Here is a 14898-nt window from a genome sequence, read left to right on the forward strand (position 1 = left end):
ACCTATTAGATTGGTTAATATGGCAGAAAAGGGAAACGAAAAATGTTGGAGGGGATGTGGAAAAATTGGGACACCAATGTACTATTGGTGAAGCTGTGAACTGATACAACCATTCTGAGGAGCAATTTGGAACTATGCCCAAAGGGCTATAAAATTGTGCATACCCCTTAATCCAGCAATACCACTACTTGCTCTATATCCCGAAGAGATGACTGAAAAAAAAAAAGGAAAATGACTGATACGTACAAAAATATTTATAGCAGCTCTTCTTGTGGTGGCAAAGAATGGAAATTGGGCCAGGGTCTCCTAATGCATCCTGAGCCATCTCCAGTCGTCCTGGTGAATGTCAGGTCATGGGGCCCAAACTGCTCTGGAGGAGAAAGTGAGGCTGGTGACCTTGCACAGCCCTGCCTCACTCAAATCAAAATCAACTGCAAATCATGTCATCATTTCCCTGATGTTATGGCCCTCTTGAAGAATGAAGGACAAAAACTTCAATGGTTCCTCAGTGCCTATACAAGTCCACTCCTTAATTTGTCATTCAATACCTTCTATAATCTGACCCCAACTAAGTCTCCAATGTTCTCCAATGGTGAATACCTCCCCTTCCTCCCCTCTATTCATATCAGTCTACACACTGTCTCTGCACTAAAGTCCGAGCTCTGCCTACTACGTGACCTTAGGCAACTCACCATCTCCAAGCTATAACTCTCTACATCTGTAAGATAAGAATAACAATTGCATTTTTTCCCTCTGTAACAACAATGTGGCTAGCAGCTAATGGGGGGGGGGGGGGGTGAAAGACCAACAACACCAGCACACAGGAAGGCTGCTAGCACAGGTTCTTTGATCTGCTTTTCTAAGGAAAGCAACTTTAAGGGGTTAACAATCTCACTTTAATCAAACACACATATATCATTCTCCTGCTTCAGAGGGAAAAGCCAGCACCCTGAACTTCAGAGAAAATACCAATAAAAATAAAAAACATACATTACAGAGCACATAACAAAAACCAGTCTATCCATAGCAATACATAGTTACCAGAGAAGCACCAACATCAGAGTCTTTTCAAAGGGGGCGGTGGGTCTTAACAGGGGCTCAGAGTCTAGTCAAATCACAGGACACTCTTCCAGTGAGTGAGTCCCAAACAAAATGCTAACCTCTGAGATTGTATATACCCTTCTTAGGGCCTGAAGGCTTCACACCTAATCATCAAAAGGGTGTGGGCCTTTGCAACTAGTAAGACTTAATCAAAGGCACTAGATTACTTTAGCATTCTAAAAGAAAAAAAAGTAAAAAAAGTCCCACCTTAGTTACCAATACACCCTCACAAACTACTGTGAGGACCAAATAAGAATATAGATAAAGCACTTTTAAAACTATAAAATGCTCTATAAATGCCAGTCATGATAAAAGTTAATAGTCTTAGAAATTTTTTTATAAAGAAATGTGGTTGCTATTAGTTTAATAGAAACAAATCAGATAAGTTTGAAAATTCTGAAATATTTAAAGTTCCTTCAGTAGCTAAGGAATACAAGAAAAATGTTAATAGTTCATAATAGTTAAAATACAAACATGAACTAAACTTCAAAATTCAACACCAATGTCAGTGTCACATCAATAAACACTGAACTGACTTGATATTTGTAATAAGGTAAGCAACATATGTTTATTTAAATTAATTGAGACACAAATTTTTCCTTTCTTTGGGCTCAATTTAAATCTACAGACCAAACACACACTGCAGATGTTGATGTGTACTTCTGCTCATTTGCCAATAGATATTTATTTGCTGGTAAATACATATGCTGTGCCAACTTTTAAAAATTACTTGTCACTTATTATTGATCCTGGAACATGACATATATAGACTTGCTAATCTAGAATACCTTCCCCTTGCTCCTGGCTCATTTTACTCTTCCTTGTTTTTCAAAGTTCAGCTCAAGTTCCATCTAACATTACCCCACAGTGAGTTTTCAAAATCATTTGAACTTCCATAGTATATATTCTGTTATATCACTTATTTACTACACACACACACACACACACACACACTTTCCCAACTATCATTTCCCTGAGGTCTGGGAATATTTCTTATACTTCTGTATCCCACAGTCCCTTACACATAGTAGGGACTCAAAAACAAGTTTTTTTTTTTTTAATGTGAAACACAATTACATCACTCAGTGTTTCAGATTTTTTCTATTCATCAACCTTACTTATACTTTGACAACAGTTTACTTAATGTTCCAATTCTTTGTTCAGAATGTCAGGAAAGTTTTCAGTGCTGAATGGTGGTTCTAACAATGTAAATACTGGGTTCTTCAGACTCAAGGAACCCAAATTCATTACACTAGTACCTACCCTCGCCCTAAAGCTCTTTTCTGAAGTTTTCCCCTTTATTGCTTGACCACAAGTTAAGTATTCCATCCAGTTTTATAACGAATTCCATGGCTACTACTCACCCCACCAAACCTACGCTGTCTAGCTTTGGTCTTGTAACAATGTTCTAATTCTTCCCTAAGTTGCATAGAAGAGGAATCTTCTAATAGAGTAGGCGATAGAGTATAGGGTTTGTGCTGGATGGCACCTTAATCTGTGCCTAAACAATGTGGCAGGAGAAGTAAGTTCTAAGTGTCTCAGTGTTCTGAAGTGAAATTCTGTGAGACTAGCATCACAGTAATCAGAGACTAGCATGAGTAAAAGATATCTTCATGTGAAATAACAATTTAAGATAAAAAGGTAAGGAATAAAATTTAACAATAGAAATATGTAAGATTCTACCTTTTGAGTCACAAGACCCAATACATTGGCCTCAACTATTGTAAATGAATCTCTTTAAAGGCAGTGGTGCTTCTCAGTACTGAGACACAATGGTTAATATGACTAACCAAAATGGGTAAAGTGGTACTAACCTTCATCAACAGAGGTTTCACAGCCCACGAGGTTAAGAAGTATGTTATCATCTTTGTCATCTACTTCACATTCCAGTAACATCCAGCTCTCCACATCACTTTCTCCACTTTCAGAGATAGTAATCTCCTTCTCTTCATTTGAACTATCCTCTATAACCATAACTTCCTGAATCACATTAGATCTCTCTCCACGTTTAGACTTTTTAATACCTCTCTTACATTTCTTTCTAGACAGTTCATCAGAATGCTGATCACATGGACTTTCCAGTACCTGGTTTCCTCTGTTCTTTCTTTTACATCTGTAGACACTGTCTTCATCAGACAAAGAGATGACCTCTGAACCATCTGATATCTGGATGACATCAGTATCTGAAAGAACAATTAAGCTCTTCTGGTTTGTCTTTTTAATATTCAATGACTCCAGATCCTCAGGGCTCTTTTCTTCATTTTCTTCATTCTCCTCCCTGGTGACATCACCAAGGTCCTGTGCATAATGTACTTGGCCATAGAGCTGAAATTCCACTTCACTGTCAACACTCAGTTCACTGGACGATTCATCTCGGTAAAGATCATCTTCATACGCTTCTATATTCTCATACCCACCGAACATCATGGAAAAGCAGCGACCTTAATGCTGTAAAAGACAGTATCATACAAAGGACATGAGTGTTTAGGAAAATGGTGTCGTCTGAGTAGTACATAGCCATGTCATTATAAAAGCAAAATCAGAAAAATCTGATAGTCCTGGGAATTAATCTTTCTAGTGGTTTTTCACTTAACCATAAAGTAATTTTAAAAAATTAAAGGAGACATTACTATGGATATGGTAAATATAAACATTTCTGATATACCATACATATATACATAACATTCTCAATAATAAACAGATAACAAAGTTGTGACAAAAATATTTAAATGTCACATAGGAAAAAATACACTAGTAACACTGGGAGTTTAACATTAGAAGCACAGCTTAACAAGGAGTTTATAGAGTTATAAAATTCCAAGTGGAAGGGGCCTAGAAAATATCTAGTCTAGCACCATCAAGTAAATTAAGAAACTGAGGCCTCAAGAGTGACTTACTCAAGGTCATACAAGTAATATAAAAGCAGAGCCTGGATCTGGACCCAAGGTTTCTGTCTCCAAACCTAGTGCTCTCTTTTGCATTAAACCATATCACATTACCTCTTTTGAGTGGTCATCAAGAAGGAAGAGTATCTTTCAAAGCAATTCAAACTGTTCCATTAAGATCATCGCTTTCCTCATTAGAAAGACTGGATTACTGATCTGGGAGGAAGGAACCTCAGAGGCCATCTAGTTCAATCTTGTTTTACAGTTGGGGAAACTGAGGCCCAGAGAAGTTAAGTGACCTGCCTAAGGCCCACCACAGTAAAGAATCTGAATCTAAGTCTGCCTCCAGAACCAGTGTTCTTTCCATACTGCCTCCTTAAGAACACAGTGAATGAATGAAAAAGCATTTAAGTGCTAAGCACTATGGATACAAATACAAAAACAATCCCTGTCCCCCAGAAGCTTACATTCCAGTAAGGGGAGAAAATACACATTTAGGGAACTACTCCAGAAATGAAGAGGTTGGGGAAGAAGCACACATAAAAGGTAACAGAGTAGATTTCCAGAAAGTAGGGAATAAAATGAAGCCTGGTTAAGGCTCGCCTGAAATAGTGAACCATCCTCCCTCCTTTTGCAATCAGTTCAATATCTCCCACACTATCTTTGTCTCCTCCCCAACCACTCCTGCCCTCACACAATAGGAGAGGGGACTAGGGAAGGGAATCCTTTAAATATCCTACCTTCCAAGTTCCTCAATCTACTTAATTCCCATGAACTACTCCTCCATTCCACCTCAGCTACATACTGAGATGCTCATACCCTTGATATCACCATCTCCAACAAGTATTCCAGTTCCATGTTATGAACTCCAAAATTCCTTTATCTGATCACAAACTTTCATCATTTCATCTTTCCCTACACTTAAAATCCTTAATATTGTGTCCCTACCAGGACCTGCAATCCCTCTACCCCTCAATGCTTTCCCAGGCCATTACCCCTGCACTGGCTACATTCTCAGTTCCCAATCTCAACCTCTTACTGAACTACTTCAATTTTATCCTATTACTGATCACACTTTGTCAAACCACAGCTCTGGATTACTCACCTCCTTCACTTGTATTCGCATGCTGTTAAAGGAAAATGAAATCACAAAGCCATAACGATTGGGTTCATCATAAATTTATGTTATCAAATCTCAACTGTTAGACAGTCTTCCCTCTGCTATCTATTCAATTCTTTCTCACACTCACTACAACGGCTATTCCAAACCCCAAGACTGTTTAATCTTTCTACAGCATCCTTTGTTTCCAGTTTCTCAGTTGAGGTCCTTGCCTCATACTTCACCAAAAAAAGTTGAGGCTATTTGACAAGAGGTCCTTCTCACCTCTTCAACTCAGTTCCTTTTCATTTTGTGCCCCACTGTCTCCTCTCTACCAGTCTCTGATGAAGTGGTGGCCCTTCTCCTTGCAAAGACAAACCTTTCCACAAGCACCCTTGATTCCATCTCTTACTGTCTTCTCCAACAGACTGTCCCTAACATCAGACACCCTTCTCTAGTCTTCATCTCTCCCAATCTAATGGCTCTTTCCATCCATACACCATATCCCAACCATCTTCAAAAAACCCTCACTTGATCTTACCATCTCCAGTCTCCTAGATTTCTCCTTCCCTTCCTGGCTGAACTCCTTGAAAGGCTGTTATATTCAGTGCCTCCACTTCCTCTCCTCTTCCTCTCTTCTAAACCACCTGAAAAGTGGCTTCTAAACTCATAATTCAAATCCAACTGCTCTCTTCAAAGTTACCGATGACCTCCTAATTGCTAAATCTAATGGATTTCTCTTTATCTTCATCCATCTTGACCTCTTTACAGGAGCTGACTCTACTTGACTATCTTCTCCTCCTGCAATACTCTCTTCTCTGGGTTTTTGTGACACTGTTCCAATGGCCTCTTTGCCATCCCCATTCTCCTTGACCTCTCCTTGACACTGTTGAGCAACCTCTCCTCCTTGATACTTTCTTCTCTCTGGGTTTTTAGGACACTGCTCTCTCCTGCTTCTCCTCCTGTCAAACTGCTCTTTCTCAGTATTCTCTGCTGAATCTTCATCCAGATCATGCCCTCCAACCCTAGATGTCCCACAGGGTTCTGTCCTGGGTCCTCTCTTCTCCCTTTATGCTACTTCACTTGGTGATCTCATCAGCTTCCATGGATTTAATTATGGTCTCTATGCTGATGATCCTCAAATCAACCTATTCTGCCCCCCTCTCTGCTAATCTCCAGTCTCACATTTCCAACTGCCTTTCAAACATTTCAAACTGGATCCCTAATAGACATCTTCAACTAAAATGTTCAAAACTGAACTCGTTATCTTTCTCCCTAAAGGCTCCCCACCTCCTATCTTCTCAGTTATTGTAGAGGGCTGGCAATACTTCCTGGAAAGACTGGAGGAGACTGAGTCCCTCAGGCTCAGAATCTAGGTGTCATCCTTGCTTCTTCATTACCCCTCAACACTCCCTCCCTCCCACCCCACAATATCCAATCTGTTGCCAAGGCCTGTTGATTTCCCGTTGCAACAGCAATGCCCCCTTCTCTCCTCTGACACTACTACCACTCTGGTGAAGGCCTTGATTATTGCAAAAGCCTGCTTGTGGGTGTGCCTGCCTCGAGTCTCTCCCCACTCCCATCTATCTTCCATTCAGCCACCAATCACCAATTTGATTTTTCTTAAGCACAGGTTGTACCGTGTCACTCAATAAAATCACTCACCTACTCAATAAACTTCATTGGTTCAAATATAAAATCCTATGTTTGGCATTCAAAGCCTTCATAACCTAACACCTCCTACCTTTTCAGTTTTCTTACACTTTACTCCCTGCAAAGGCACGTACTCTTTGATCCAGTAACACTGGTCTTCTGATGGTTCTACAGATGAGACAGTCCATCTCTTGCCTCTGGGCATTTTCATTTCTCCAGCATATCCCCTATGCCTGGAATGCTCTCTCTTCTCAACTCCACCTAATTACTTCCCTGGTTCTCCTGCCAATTAAAATTCCATCTTCTACAGGAAGGCTTTCCTAACTCTTCTTAATTCTAGCGCATTCCTTCATTTAATTATTTCCTATTTTACCTGGTATACAGCTTATTTGTACTTATTTTTTACGTATTATCTCCCCCATTAGAATATGAGCTCCTTGAGAACAGGGACTGTCTTTTGCCTCTTTCTATATCTCCAGTGCTTAGCATAGTGCCCAGCACATAGTAGGTACTGAACATATGTTTACTGACTGAGTACTCTCCTACCTGTCTGATTGCTCCTTTTCAGTCTCTTCTGCTGGATCACCATCCACCTGTCATGTTCGCTAACTAGACATGTACTCCAAGACTTCGTCCTGGTGTAACCATAATGGCCTTTGTTTTCTTTGAGTGACTCAATTTATCTCAGTGAGCTTTACTAGGTGCTAAGCCCCAGGCCCAAACCCCATCAGGTGTTAACGTAATCCATGTGGATGTGAACCTCCCAGGGTCCTAAGGGGAGGGGCCAACTCAAGAACCAATCACCAGAGCTTGAGCTCTGGTAATTCAGATGAAGTTTGATGATGTCTGAAGCCCTATAAGAAGGGAGGACAGAGCCATTTGTGCAGGGCTCTGGAGATGGTGTTGATGAGGAGACTCCGGGCAGCTGTAGCTAAGGAGCCCTCTAGCTTGTAAACCCGGATGCTGAAACTTTGTTGAACTCTGGTAACTGTGTTAGGATTTGAATCAGACAAAGTCTGTTGATGTTTGCAATTTGTTTGCATTTTGTTTTGAAGTTTAGGGTGCTGGCTTTTTCCCCTGAACTAACTGAATAATATTTGAAAGCTTGTCAACCCCTTCACCTTGCTTCCCTTGCTTAAGCAGATCAGAAGAACCTGTGCTGTTGGCAGCTTTCTGGGTGCTGGCTGTGGGTGAATCTTATACCCCCACAGAAGCTGCTACCCAGATTGTAGAAACACCTGGGTTTTCTTATCTTCTTTTCCAACGCTGTTTTTCTCAATACCATCATCAGCTCACATGGGTTCCATTATCATCACTTTACAGAGATGATTTCTAGATTTACAATCTTTCTTCAGAGCTCCAATCTCATAATACCAACAACCTTTTGGACATCTCAAATTAGATATCCCGTGGTCATCTAAATCTCAACATATCCAAAACAGAATTTATTATCTTTCACCCCAACCCTCCCCTCTTCCAAACTTCCCTATCATCACTGAGGGCATGACTGTTCTCTTACTCACCTAGGCTGGCAACTTTGATGTCATCCTTGATCACACAATCTCATTCACACCATACATGCAATCAGTTGCAAAATGTTGTCATTTCTACCTTCACGATATCTCTCCTATATCTCCTCTCCCCTTACAGAGCACCCTAGCTCAGGCCCTCATCCCCCATCTCATAGATCACTACAACATCCTTCAAATTAGTCTCCCTTCCTCATGTCTCATTCTACTCCAATCCATCTTCCAAAGAGCTGCCAGGTCTTTGCTGGTCTGACCGTGCCAGTCCCTCTACTCAATTAACTCCAGCAGCTCCCTATTAACTCTAGGACCACATATAGTCTTATGTTTAGCACACAAGGCTCTTCACCACTTGGCCCCTTCCTCCTTTCCAGTCTTTTTACACTCTGCTGCTCTCTATGTATTCTATAGGAATACTGGCCTCCTTGATGATCCTCACATACTCCATCTTCTAACTTGATGTCTTTTCACTGGCTGTACCCCAGGCCTGGAATATTCTCCCTCCTCACGTGGTTGTAATAGTCTTTCTGAATGTCAAAGAAAGATATGGTCTTTAGAAAAAAAATAGTAGGGACTAGATAGAAAAATTGAATAGTGCCCACAGGAGGGACTAACAGTTATAAAATTGGTTTTTCTATGTACTTTTACTCAAAAGTTGAATTACCTGCTTAAGGACATCCAATAAAGATACTGAAAAGTCTAAATTTCCTGCTATGTCTCTCAAATGTGAAATACTACTTAATTTACTAAGGATTTATAATTAAAGCAGACCTCAAATGCTTAGCTTTGAAGAGAAATGAAAAGGATTCACTAACTACACCTTCCTGCTCCGGACATTAACAAACATTTGGTCTTCAGCCCTGAGAAATACAGCTACCTATAATAAGTAACTACTATCCAAAATCTGGAGACATTAGGAAAAATATCCCTTTGGTCCTCTAAAAGTGAAAAACCCAGGGCAAAAATCTATGTATGAAATGTAATTCAAGTGACACTTCTGGAAAAAAAAAAAAAGCATACCATTTTAGAGCTAGAAGGTACCTCCAAGATCAAGTAGTGCAATTCCCTCATTTTACAGATGAGGAAAAGAGGGCAGGGGCAGAGAAGGATGCGGGTCACACATGGGTAAGGACAGAGCACCATCACAATCTAGGTTTTCTGACCCCAAGTTCCTAGGTGGTACAATGGATAAAGCACTGGACCTGAAGTTCCTAGAATTGAGGCCATTCACCATGAGCTCCCTTTTCTCCTCTGTTCCACATCTCCTATCCTTCAGATGTCTTCTACCACCATCTTCTCTTTCACCCCAATCTCACATGATGAAGTGGCCATACTCCTTACCAAAGCTAACTTCTCTACCTGCACAAGTGATCCCATTCCATACTGTCTCCTCCAATCTCTCCCCTATCAGCTTATTTCGTATTGCCTACAAACATACCCATGTCTTCCTCATTCTGAAAAAAACCCTCACCTGATCATTCTGTCCTCACTATCATCCTATGTCTCTTCTATCCATTGCAGCTAAACTCAGGCAGTCCACAACAGATGCCTCCACTTTCTCTCCTTTCACTCTCTTTTTAACTCCTTACAATCCAGCTTTCAACTGGATCGTTCTGCTGAACTGCTCTCTCCCAAGTTACCAATGGTCTCTTAGCAGCCAAATGCAAAATGCCTCTCTGCAGCCTTTGACACTATCGAGCACTCCTTGATATCCTTTGCTAAGTTTTCAGAACACCATTATCTCCTGGTTCTCCTTCTACCTATCTGACTACTCCTTCTCAGTCTCTTTTGCTAGATCCTCATCCAGATCATGCCCTTTAACCAGACATTCCAATTCTGGGCCTTCTTCTCTTTTTACTCTACACTACTTCACTTGGTGATTTCATCAGCTCTTTTAAAAAAACTTAATCTCCATTCTGAAGATTCTCAAATCTGCCTATGCTGCTCCAACTACTCTGTTAAACTCCAATCTCACATCTCCATCTGCCTTTCAGACTTCTCAAACTGGATGTCCAGTAGACATCTTCAACCAGACATGTCCAAAATAGAGCTCATTATCTTTTGCCTTAAGCCCTCCTCACCTTCTACTTTCCCTATTACTATATGGAATTACCATTATCAGAATATCCTCCCAGTCCCTCAAGGCTGTAACCTAAGGAATTGTTCTAGACTCCTCACTATACCTCACCCCCCTCCCATATCCAAACTGCCATCCAATCTGCCAATTTCATCTTTGCAACATCTCCCCATATGCCTCCTTCTCTACTCTGAGACTAGTACCACTCTAGTACAGACCTTCATCATCTCATTTCTTGATTCTTGCAATAGCCTGCTTGTGGGTCTGCCTGACTCAAGTCTCTCCCCACTCCAATCCATTTTCCATTCAGCTACCAAAGTGATTTTTCTTAAGCATAGGTCCTACCATATCACTCACCTCAATAAATTCCATTGGTTCCCTATTGCCTTCAGGATCAAATACTAAAAAAAAAAAAATCACGTTTGGCCCTTAATGACCTAATCTGCTCCAATCTTTTCAGTCTTCTTACACTTTACTTTCTGCCACATACTCTTTGATCCAGTAACACTGGTTTCCAGGTTGTTCTACAAACAAGATAGTCCACTCTTGTCTCTGGACAATTTCTCTAGGTCCCTCATGCCTGGAACTCTGTCCCTCCTAACCTCTACCTACAGATCTCCCTGGCTCTCTTTAAGTCCTAACTAAAATTCCACCTTTTCCATCTTTTTTTCCCAACCTCTACTAATACTAGTGCATTCCCTCTGTTAATTATTTATTACTTATATTTGTGTGTTGTCTTCCCCACAAGATTGTACACTCCTTAAGACTGACATGCACTGATGCTGAGTGAAGTGAGCAGAACTACAACATCAGAACATTGTACACAGTAACAGCAACATTGTGCAATGATCAACTATAACAGACTTAGCTCTTCTCCACAATACAAGGATCCAAGACAATTCCAAAAGACTCATGATGGAACACGTGATCCACATCCTGAGAAAGAACTATGGAGTCTGAATGCAGATCGAAGCACACTATTTTCACTTTGTTTTTTGTTTTTTCTTTCTCATGGTTTTTCCCTTTTGTTCTGATTCTTCTTGCGTAGCACATAGTAGGTGCTTTAAAAAATGTTTCTTTTTTCTTTCTACTATGCTTTACAAAATCTATTCAGTTACAAATGAGACACAGTATGAGTTATCTATTTCTGCCACTTAATCAATATAACCAAAATCTATATACTGTTAGGGAAAGAAGTGATGTACTTAATCTCTGGATCCTTCACTTAAAATATCAGGAAGATTTTATATTCTAAAGGGGTTTTTTCCCCAAAGAAACAGACCAACTTAGACTTTTCTCACTGTAAAGGTTAGAGTGTACTTGTAATACTGTTATAATAGGTCCTTCATCTCTCTATGCTATTACAACTTGACTGTGACTATCTGAATTATAATTTTCATAATTTTTATCAGTTCATTTTCAAGTGCTAGCCTCTGCAGAATCTCTGCACCTTAAAATGCTACAAATATGAAAGTAAACCCTTTTCATTCTTCTTTAATAGGAAACTTAATCTTTTTAAAAATCAAAAAGAATTATGCTTTATCTAAAGTTCACATGGGATTCATAAGACCATGTAACAAAGAAAACATTAAATACCTAAATTACAAACTTAAAATTTTGAATTCCTCTTGGAATACTCCTAAAGGGAAAGGATTAAGGATAGAGCCATAGGCACACCCATGTATTTATGCCAAAAGAGAACGACAGACACATAATAAGATCTGCTAAACCTCCTATCTGAGCCTGTTACTGAAACACTGGAAAATAAATTTAGCATTTGGGCCCCTGTGGCTTTTGATTAAGAGGATTTTTTAACTTTCATACTTGAAAGCTGTGCTCACCAGAACTTGCAATCTATTTAGTTTATGTATGCCTGCTCAGAGATTTGCCTGAGGCTTTTTTTAGTTTGAGTTACAACTCTAATTAAATTCAAATGTATTTAATTTGCTTTAAGAAAAACTTTCATGAAAGTATATAAAATGTTTATCATTTGCTCCAGACTCTTCTTGATAAATGTGAAGAATTCCCAATACTTTCCCAAGTAATCAGAGGGGTTATTTTGTAGAGGGGTGTGGAGGGCAATAAAATAAGCCTTTTTTTCATTTGCTATTTGTCTAGCTATAAAATTACACTGATTAAATGAAAAAAAAAAACACCTAAAATGACCTCATAGGTATCTCATTTTCTTGAAGATGAACAGTATAAGGGACTGTGATGGAATAGTAATTCTTAATTAGGAGGAAAAAATCTATAGCTGAACTAAATAGTTTTTAAAATCTCCATGTACACTCCATTTTAGAATCCTCAGATTCTCAGGTACTCCATGACAAAAGTTATCACAGGATTCTAAGTAACTAGTCTTGATAGTACAAGTATTTTCAAAGCAAAGAGGTTTTAACTGCCTAAGGAAACTAATTGAGAATACTGCTTAACAGTAAACATTTTGGGCACAGTTAAAATAGTGAGTAAGTGCTCAAGTTCTACAAAGCAACAAATGTCTAGGACAGTGTAACAAAAAAGACCCTATCCAATTAAAAGTAGGAATAGATACTCATTACCTGCCATTTGGACTATTAAAAAAACTATACAACCTAACTTAAATAGACTTAGATATGTTTTCATTAATCATATCTAAGGTCACTTTGAGCTCTAAAATGTTATCCTATGATGTTTTCCATTATAAGTCCAAGAAGCAAGCTACCCTCAACAGAGCTACTGCTCTTTTTTTCTCCATGGAAACAAATTTCACACAAATGTCCATCCATGTGTACCCTTATTTATTACATGGACCTTTCAGGTCCAAGCAAATCCAGCTTTGAGGCCAAGGGCCTAGGGTTAAACTGCTTGCAAATACATTTCTTAAAAGGATGACTATGAAGAAATCTTGCAGCTTCTTTTCAACCTAAAATTTCCGATATACACTGAACTACTATCAGCATGACAGCAAAACTCAAAACACACAAAAAATTTCTCAGACTTAAATAATTCCTGACAGGGGTGGAAAAACCAAACAAGTGTTAAAACAGGGACCACAAAAAGCAGAAAGATGAAAAAACAAGAGCTCGAGGGTGAATAAATTGGGTTAAGCTAGTTCAATATCCCAAATGCCTTTGAAAGCATGGATCTACCAAAGACATAGGCCTTTCTAGAAATGTATCCATCACTTCCTTTCATCTCTTCAGGATTACTAGGCAATCTCTCTTACAACTCCTCTATTTCCTACGCTAAATCTTTCACTCACCACGACCTCCCCCGAATCCACCACCCAAATAAATCCACATTATTTGTGTGTCATTCTGTTCTTGGACCCTCTTCCATTCCCCAAATATCAAATAATAGTAAGGGAAATATTAATGTGTTTCCAATTCATCAGGCAGTTTTAGAGGGAAGATAAAGCATTTCTTGAGGATGGAAAAGGGGAGTGCCAAAGAAAAATTCAAGATCTCCATAAGTTTATTTTTTTTTTAAATTCCAATGGTGGAGAAGTACCTGTCCCCTGGAAATTGTCCATTACCATCGCTACAGCACGAGATGGCTAATTGCGCTTGATCTCTAGCATTTTTCACCCTTAAGTCTGTTTCAACTCGAGGAATGCAACTGGTGTCTGAGAAAACCCACAGCCTGGCGTGGGATCCCAGTGCAAAGAACAGAGGCTCCTAAGTTCTGAAAGTGACCATTGTCCCTAAAACCATCCCCGCGGCCGCTCCGAGCCCCCTCCTCCTGTAGCCCGGCCCGAGGAAGGCCTAGCGGGAAGCCCTGCGCAGGGGCTCGGGATCCAGACTCCCCTCAACATACACCACCCCCGGAGGTGGGGGGGTAGGGTGGGGGGAGGTGCCAGAGCCCACGCCCACGCCCCGCCCCGCCACCCCAGAGCTCCGGGAGAGAAACGGTCCCCGCGAGGAGGCAGCGTGGAGGCAGCCGCCGCCGTGGGCCGGGCGCGGGCCGTGGGGGAGGGGACGGCCGGGGAGCCCAGCGGTGACTGACGGATGGCCGGGGACAGCGGAGGGGCGGGAGGGTGAGGACGGAGCACGTGCACATCCCCGAGCCAGGACCCCTTCAGAGGCGGACCGGGTCCGTCACATACTCACTGCCGCAGCTGCGACCAGGAAGCACCAACCAGGAACCGAATCGCTTAGAGGAACGGGGAGGGCGGGGACAAACTCACAGGGGAGGAACCTCGTGCACGTATTACGGCTCAGGAGACGTACTTCCGGGGGAGGGGGACTTTCCGCTCATGCGTAGAGTTGTGTGTGTTCCCTCTTCCCAATCCTTTCTTTCCCTTTCTAACTTCCCTATCCCCATTCCCAACCTTCCCGACCTCTTAGAGCAGTTTTCCTTTTCGCTTCTCTTGACCACGCCCCCCACTAGCGTTTCTTCGCCCCAGAGCCTAGGGATCTCAGGAGCTGTTAGTGAGATCGTCTCCGAGAGCCCTGGAGCCGGAGGAGTGGGCAGCCGTCACTATTGCGCGTGGCATTAGGGACTCGAGCCCTCCGTCTGAGACTGAGGTTACGAGAAGCAGGAGGAATGGGAGACTGACCGAGGCTTCCACAACCAACT

The 14898-nt window shown here is 41.0% G+C and overlaps 1 protein-coding gene across 1 annotated transcript in view; it reads right to left on the reverse strand.

Annotated features, from left to right (window-relative positions):
• ZCCHC7 (zinc finger CCHC-type containing 7) overlaps positions 1-14524 on the reverse strand; it is a 306544-nt gene extending 292020 nt beyond the window's left edge. Inside the window, exons 1-2 of the mRNA XM_036741559.1 lie at positions 14430-14524; positions 2916-3549 (exon numbers count right to left, since the gene is read on the reverse strand). Coding sequence (XP_036597454.1) covers positions 2916-3528 — 613 coding nt within the window. The 5' untranslated portion in view covers positions 3529-3549; positions 14430-14524. The remainder of the gene's footprint in view (positions 1-2915; positions 3550-14429) is intronic.
• Positions 14525-14898: the final 374 nt, after the last annotated feature.

This window comes from Trichosurus vulpecula, chromosome 1 (assembly GCF_011100635.1).
Source record: "Trichosurus vulpecula isolate mTriVul1 chromosome 1, mTriVul1.pri, whole genome shotgun sequence".
Classification (NCBI taxonomy): domain Eukaryota; kingdom Metazoa; phylum Chordata; class Mammalia; order Diprotodontia; family Phalangeridae; genus Trichosurus; species Trichosurus vulpecula.